Genomic DNA, 8,405 nt, shown 5'->3' on the forward strand with positions numbered 1-8,405 from the left:
AATTCAAAATCAACAAAAATTCAATTATTTTCCAAATTTTCAATTTAAAATCAAATAAAACTCAATTATTACCCAAAATTTCAATTCGAAATCAATTAAAATTCAATTATTTTCAAAAATTTCAATACAAAATCAACTAAAATTCAATTATACTCAAAAATTTGAATTCAAAATTAATTATCAAAATTTTCAATCAAAAATCAACTAAAATTGAATTATTATACATAATTTAAATTATAATTTAATTATTTCCCGAAATTTCAATTCAAAATAAAAGAAAATTCAATTATTTCCCAAAATTTCAATTCAAATTAAAGAAATAAAATTATTTTAAAAAATTTTCAATTGAAAATAAAAAAAATTCAATTATTATCAAAATTTTCAATCAAAAATGAACTAAAATTAAATTATTATCCAAAATTTCAATTCAAAATCAACAAAAATTCAATTATTTTCCAAATTTTCAATTTAAAATCAAATAAAATTCAATTATTATTAAAAATTTCAATTCAAAATCTTTTAAAATTCAATTAATATCCGAAATTTCAGTTCAAAATCAAGGAAAATTCAATTATTTTCAAAATCTTCAATTGAAAATCTTTTAAAATTTAATTCATTTCAAAATTTCAATTTTAATAAATTGTTTCGTGAAATCATCAAAAAAAAAAAAATTTTAATTAAAAATCCCTTGAATTTCAATTAATTTCAAAAATCTCAATTTTAAATCTTTGAAAATTCATTTACATTTAAAAAAATTTCAATTTTAACCCTTCCAAAAGTTTTATTATTTAAAAAAAGAAAAAAAAATTTTTATTTAAAAATCTGTAAAATATTTTTGTTAGATTAAAAAAAAATCGCCTTTTTTTGGTGCCTTTAAGTCGATCAGAGGCCTAATTTTTTTTAAAAATCGCATAATTTTCCCAATCAATTGAAGAGTTTTACACTATAGTGCAAGTGAACTTTATTTAGTTGACTCTACTTCAAATTGTCACATTACGAATGTTTCAATTTTGTTTGTTTGTTTGTTTTTTGTTTTTTTTTATTTCAAAAAACAAACGTCGTCGCTAGTCGTTTCTTTTTTCCACTCACTATTTAGTGAGTTTGTCAGTCTATGTTATTTTATATACACGTGGTTTTTGCGCGGAGGAGTGGTGCTCTCCTGCTTCAGCACGTCAATCGTTATCTCTCCTAACCTTTTTCGGGGTGGCTCGCAAGGTTTTTTTTGTCGAGCAAAAAGAAAAAAAAAACCCACTATAATATCATTATTATCATCATCATCATCATTATTATTATCGTGAAACCCAAGTGCCGCCAAAAAAAAAAAAAATGTCGTTATCATTGTTTTCGCTTTCCTGAGGTTTAACGAAAAAAAAAAAAAAAAAAAAAAAGAAAACAAAAAGGAAAAGGTTCGTTCATTGGCAATCGTGCGGAGAGAGAGATTCTTTTTTTTTTTTAATAATAAATAAAAATTTTAATTAATTCGACTCTCGTTTTCAATATACGAATAGTTTTTTTAAAAAAAAAAAGAAGAGGACGAAGATAATTAGGAAGGAAAACGAGTTACAAGGATTTTTTTTTTGCTTTGGATTTGAAACGGAATTTTATTTCGTTTTTTGGTTATTTATTTTTTTTCTGTGTCCATTGGAAAAGTTTGGAATTTTTTTTTTTTCTATCTACACCCTCGGTTTGTAGGATATATTTATTATTTTTTTTTCCGTCAACGGAAATGGCCTCCTCCACGAGAGGAATTCAAATTGGCTCCGCCTGGTTTCAAAAGAGAATTAGTTTAAGACCTCAACATCGAGGTATTCATCTTGTAACTGAAGAAATTCTCAAGGAAATACCGGAAATTTGTCAATTTTCCGTTGGTCTTTGTCACATACAGAGTAAGTATTTTTTTTATATTTCACAATTTTGCAAGTTACAATTTCTTTGATTATGCAAAAAAAAAAAACTTTTTTTTGCTTTTTATTTGCAATTTTTTTTTTTTTTTTGTAAGTTATGGCAAAAAATTAATTTTTGGCAAAATTTGTCCACATTTTTTTTTGTTGTAAATTATTTGGTTTTCTTTTTTTGCGATGAAATTATAAAGAACAAATTTTCATTTCAACAAATTGAATATAATTTTTAAAATATATTTTCCTTGTTATTCTATTTTTCCCTCGAAATTTTTTATTAAAAAATGTGGATTTATTTTGCAAATTGAAAAAAAAGAAATCTATTTAGAAAATTGTTTATAATTAACATTAAATATTTTTGTTTCGAATTTTTTTAATTGTAGAAAAAATAAATAAAATAATTTTTCAAATATTTCAGTTCTTCATACATCGGCGAGTTTAGCATTGAATGAAAGTTGGGATCCAGATGTAAGGGACGATATGGAAATGATGCTTAATAAAATAGTTCCCGAGGGTTTAGATTATAGACATAGCTGTGAAGGTCCAGACGATATGGTAAAAAAAAAAAAAATAATAATAATAATAATTGCTAAATTCTGCATTTAGTTATCCTTTTTTGTATTTATTTACATTTATGTTCTATTTTAATTGAATTTATTAAATTAATGAATTGAATTTAAAATGAAAATTTGTTTTAAAAATAATTATTATATAATAATAAAATGCTTAGTCTGTCCTTCTGTTATAACTTGAAGTTGGCCTTTTCTGATTTCACGTGTTTTTTTTGAATAGTAATCTTATGTCAAATTTTGACAATTCTTTTTCTCATTTTTGCCAAAGTTGTATAATTGTGTTTCCAAATTTCGGAATAAGTTTCTTTTAAAATTCCAAATTCGAAAATTCAATTCACGAAGCTGAAGTACACAAACGTTTACATAACGAAATTTTTTTTAAACTTGTATATTGATTCAAAAATTGTATACAAATACAAAAAATTTATGATGAGCAAAAAAGATGCGTGAGAAAATTTCGTACAAGATAGTAAATTTGAAAAAAATTTATTTTTAAAAATTAATTTTTAAGGTACCAGGGGCCAACGAATACATATTAAATATTAATTATAAAAATACAGGCCTCGAATCAACTTAAAGACACAAAAAAAGTTGTTTTAGTCGATTTATATTCCAAAAAAAAGTGGATTTGTTTTTTATTTTAACAAAAATATTTTACAGATTTTTAAATAAATTTTTTTTTTTTTTTTAATAATAATCCTTTGTCGAAGGGTTAAAGTTGAAATTTTTAGAAATAATTAAATTTCAAAAGATAATTGTTAATTTTCAAACAATTATTAAATTTTACAGAACTAAAAATAATTCAACAAACAATTTTTGGAAAATATTTTTTAAATTTAATTGAATTTTCAATGATTTAAAAAATGAGATTTTTGAAATTAATTGAAACTTTAAGTTATTTTTAATTAAAATTTTAGATGATTTCACTAAAAATTTATTAGAAAATCCGGACAAAATACAATAATTTGAAAATCATTTTTAATTGAAAAATGGTTTCAGATAGTTGAATTTTCGAAGAATATTATTAAAATAGTTAAAAATAATTGAATTTCCTTAGAGTTATAATTGAAATTATTAAATTTAAAAAAAAAAAAATTTCGATGGAAAATTTTAGAAATAATTAAATTTTAGATGCTTTTAAAGTCAAATTATTGACAATTCAATTAATTTTGAATTCAAATTTTTGAGAATAATGAAATTTTATTTAAATTATAAATTTGGAAAATAATTGAATTTCAGTTCATTTTAAATTGAAAAATTTCGGAAATAATTGAATTTTAATTGAAATTTTTAATAATAATTTAATTTAAGTTCATTTTTGATTGAAATTTTAGATAATTAATTTTGAATTAAAATTTTTTAGAATAATTGAATTTTTAGTTGATTTTGAATAGAAAATTTGGAAAATAATTGAATTTTATTTGATTTTAAATTGAATATTTTGAAATGAATTGAATTTTAAAAGATTTTCAATTGAAAATTTTGAAAATAATTGAATTTTCATTGATTTTGAACTGAAATTTTTGGGAAATAATTGAATTTTAATTGAAATTTTAGATAATAATTCAATTTTAGTTGACTTTTGATTGAAAATTTTGATAATTAATTCTGAATTGAAATTCTTTAGAATAATTGAATTTTATTTAATTTGAATTGAAAATTTGGAAAATAATGAAATTTTCTTTGATTTTGAACTGAAATTTCGGATATTAATTGAATTTTAAAAGATTTTGAATTGAAATTTTGGAAATTAATTGAAATTTCTTTGATTGTGAAATGAAATTTCGGGAAATAAATGAATTTTAATTGAAATTTTGGATAATAATTCAATTTTAGTGGATTTTTGATTGAAAATTTTTGATAATTCATTTTGAATTCAAATTTTTGAGAATAATGAAATTTTATTTGATTTTAAATTGAAAATTTTTGGTAAATAATTGAATTTTAATTGAAATTTTGGATAATAATTAAATTTTAGTTGATTTTAAATTGAAAATTTGAAAAATAATTGATTTTTAGTAAATTTTAAATAGAAATTTTGAAAAATAATTGAATTTTAAATTAAAATTTAATTTAATAATTTAATTATTTTGAATTGAATGCTTGGAAAATAGTTGAATTTTAGTTGATTTTGAATTGATATTTCAATACACTGTCAATTGAAATTCAATTATATAGAAAAGTTTCAATTCTAAATCACTAGAATTCAATTATTTTCCAAAATTTCAATTCACAATAAACTAAAATTTAATTATTTTCCAAATTTCAATTGAAATTCAATTATTTAAAAAATTTTCTATTCAAAACCAACTGAAATTCAATTATTTTCAAAATTTTAATTAAAATTCAATTATATTTAAAAATTTATGTACAATTTAGTGAAAATTATAATTTTCAAAAATTTTTAAACGAATTTGTAAAAAAAACGGACAAAAAATTTTAATTATTTTCAAAGATTTTGGTTCAAATTTTTCATAAATTTTATTATTTCCAAAAAAATATATTTTATTTTCTTTTAAAAATACCATTATTTTCTGAAAAATTCAATAAAAGCTCAAAGATTCAATTTTTTTTCAATATTTTAATTATAATTTGTGAAAAAATTATTTAAAAAAAAAATTTCAATAAAAAATAGGCAAAAATTCAATTATTTTCCAAAATGTCATTTGAAATTCAATTATTTAAAAAAATTTTAAATTAAAAAGTCAACTAAAATTCAATTATTTTCAAAAATTTCAATTTAAAAGCTTCTAAAATTTAATTATTTCTAAAATTTCCCATCTCAAATTTTTTTGAATTTTAATAATTCCAATTATAACTCTTCTGAAATTCAATTATTTTTAATTTATTCTGTGAAAACCATTTTTCGCTTAAAAAGTTTTCAAATTATTGTATTTTTGTTTCTGCAATTTTTAATTAATTTTTTTCGTGAAATCATTAAAAATTATAAATTAAAAATCACTTGAAGTTGAATTAATTTAAAAAATCAAAATCACTTAAAAATTATTTAGGAATATTTTTAATTAAAAATTTCGTAAAATTCAATTAGTTGAAAAAAATTTTAATTATTGATTATTCTAAACTCAATTATTTCCAAAAAAGTTTAACTTCAATTTCTTTTTCAATTAATTATATCGAATTAACGTATTTTTTTTCTGTTTCAAGACAGTAATTTTTATTATTGTTATTTTTGGATTAATTTTACAAAGTATGTACTATTTTCAATTTAAAATAATTGAATTTTTAATAGATATTTAAATTGATAATATAATTGAAAATAATTAATTTTTTGTGTTTTTTTTTTATATGAAAATTTTTTGGTAAATAATTGAATTGAGAATAATAAAAATTTTATTTGATTTTAAATTGAAAATATTTTGGGAAATAATAGAATTTTAATTCAAAATTGGATAATAATTTAATTTAAGTTCATTTTTGATTGAAAATTTGGATAATAAAATTTTGAATAGAAATTTTAGAAAATAATTGAATATTTATTTCACTTTTAAATTGAAAACTTGGTAAATAATTAAATTTTAAATTGAAAAAATTTGGTGGATAATTAATGGATTTTGAATTGATTTTGAATTAAAATTTCGGGCAATAATTGAATTTTTTCAAAAAATAATTCAATTTTATTGTGATTCGTCGTATTTTTGAAAAAAGTCGTATAATCCGAGGCCTGTAAAGATATAATTTTCATTATTATTATTTAATATGTAATAATATTCTAATAAATTAAATTATTATTGATAATATTAATCTTTAATTTCTTTATAACAAACAATTAAATTTGGCGCGTTTAATTTTGCTAGTTTCTAATAAAATACGTTAAAATAGAAATTTGAATTAATAAATGAAAAAGTGTTAATAAAATTCCTTTTTTTTTTAGCCGGCACATGTGAAGGCGTGTTTTCTTGGCTCATCATTGAGTATTCCAATCACCGGTGGAAAATTGGCACTTGGCACATGGCAAGGTGTTTGGCTATGTGAACATCGCGATCAAGCGGGTAGTCGTAAATTATTATTAACATTGACTGGTTGCTTAAGGGACTCGGCACGCAGTCCCTTAAGTCCCGTGAGTCCCATTGCATCGACAAGCAGCTAGGACCAATCTCACCCCCAAAGGCGTGGCCGACGTCAGCTACGCATATCCACTTCTAGCGAATTGAGCTAGCAGCTGCCTACATTAGCCGAATACTAAAAAAAAAAACAAAAAAAAAAGAAAATAACAAACAAACAAACAAAATAAATAAACGAACAGAAGGAAGGAAGGAAAGAGAAAAATAAAACGAAAAGAGAGAAAAAAATACCAAAGAAAAAGAGAAATAATCCTTTATCAGGGATTAATAAATTTTCTTCTAATTTAAAAAATAATTTTTGTTTTAGAAAAAAGGAAATTTTTGCATTTGAGAAATAATAATAAAATCAGAAAAATTCGAGATCTAAAAAAAAAAAAATTTTTTTTGCAAATGGGGAAAAAATTGGTTAAATTTTTTCTCTCTGCTTTTTCTTTTTTTCGAAACTCATTTTTTTTTACTTTTTTTCTTTAATTAATTATTCATTACTCGAATTTATTTATTTCATTTGAATTCGAGACGAAAGGAAAGAAAGAATGCAAAAAAAAAAGGAACGAAAAAAAGAAAAACCGAAAGAGATTGAAAAAAAGAAAAATAGAATCAGAAAAGAGATATTGAAAAGAAAATTTCAAGAAAAAGAAGGGGAGAAATTAATTTTTTTTTTTTTATTAAATTTTGAAATAAGAGACGGAATTTTTTTTTTAAAATGAAGAAAAAAGAAATTTTTTTAGAAGAAAATTTTTCTTCGAACAAAGAAAATAGACAAAAAAACAAAAAATTGTAGAGAAAAACAAAATTAGAATTGAAATTAAAAATCAAGAAAAAAAGAAATTCCAAAAAAAGTGGATAAATCCTTTTTTTTCTACGTAATTAAACAATGCATTTTCTCAAGAAACTAAAAATAATTAAAAAAAAAAAAAAAAAAAAAAAAAAGCTTCGGCTTTTTCACGCGATGTGGCACAAAAGAAAAGTTATAAAACTTCACTGCTTTATCGTAGGCTAGAAATTTTTTTATCAATAAAACAATTTTCCATCGCATTTTTTGGGGGTGTAAATAAAACGAAAACTTACATTTAAAAAAAGAAGAAGAAGAAAATATAAAAAAAAAAATTCGTCTTCGCTATTTTTGAACACTGCTAAAAAAAACAAAACATTTTTTTCAGTGAAAATTCAATACAAAAAAAAGCAAAGACGAATAAAGGAAGAAATTAAAAACAAAATAATTACGAAGAAAAACAAAATACATATATGGACGATGTAAATAATTAAAATAATAATTAAAATAATAATAATAGTAATAGTATTAATTGGAGGCGAAGTGGTTTTAATTATAAAGAACAAAAAAAAAAGGTAATTAAAAACAAATTTTCAGTTGTTTTTTTTTTTTTTTGCATTTCTTTTGCGTTTCCTTTTTCTTTTTCTTTATTATAATTATTATTGTTTTATAATAATTATGTATTATTCTATAATTAGCTTCCGAGAAATTTTCGATATTTTCTAATTGTATGTATCAATTTATTATGCCATCAATGTTTAGCCATTTGTCCTCCTTGTCTATATATATAAATATAATATATAAATTGTCGTCCACTAAAATTTAATGGCAAAAAAAAGAAAAAAAAATTAATTAGGAAAAAAAGCAATATTAATTAATTAATAACGCCTCGATGTTTATATTGAAATTTTATTGTTTTTCAATTTTGTTTTCATAGAAAAAAAAATTTTTTTTAATGAAAAACAATGAAATTTTTTTATTTTTATCTCTTATCTCTTTATTTTTGCAATTTTTAATTCTAATTTTCCTTTCTTTTTTTATTTCATTTTATTGTTCTAATTTTTCTTTTTTGATTATAAAT

The 8,405-nt window shown here is 20.4% G+C and overlaps 1 protein-coding gene across 1 annotated transcript; it reads left to right on the plus strand.

Moving 5' to 3' along the window:
* The first annotated feature begins 1,141 nt into the window (after positions 1-1,141).
* On the plus strand, positions 1,142-7,839 carry LOC127290644 (UPF0047 protein YjbQ). The gene is made up of 3 exons (XM_051319351.1): positions 1,142-1,886; positions 2,317-2,453; positions 6,363-7,839. Exons 1-3 carry the CDS (start codon positions 1,727-1,729, stop codon positions 6,576-6,578), a joined length of 513 nt encoding a protein of 170 aa, XP_051175308.1. The 5' UTR covers positions 1,142-1,726; the 3' UTR covers positions 6,579-7,839.
* The last annotated feature ends 566 nt before the right edge of the window (positions 7,840-8,405 follow it).

Source organism: Leptopilina boulardi, unplaced genomic scaffold, assembly GCF_019393585.1.
Source record: "Leptopilina boulardi isolate dan_hultmark-lab unplaced genomic scaffold, ZJU_Lbou_2.1 LbouV2_78, whole genome shotgun sequence".
NCBI classification, from domain to species: Eukaryota; Metazoa; Arthropoda; class Insecta; order Hymenoptera; family Figitidae; genus Leptopilina; species Leptopilina boulardi.

What these genes read in the sequence shown, in the direction of transcription:
- LOC127290644 (XM_051319351.1), top strand. Translation starts at nt 1,727, where the DNA reads ATGGCCTCCTCCACGAGAGGAATTCAAATTGGCTCCGCCTGGTTTCAA. An exon ending in TGGTCTTTGTCACATACAGA is followed by an intron (nt 1,887 to 2,316) that starts GTAAGTATTTTT and finishes CAAATATTTCAG; the next exon opens with TTCTTCATACATCGGCGAGT. An exon ending in GTGAAGGTCCAGACGATATG is followed by an intron (nt 2,454 to 6,362) that starts GTAAAAAAAAAA and finishes TTTTTTTTTTAG; the next exon opens with CCGGCACATGTGAAGGCGTG.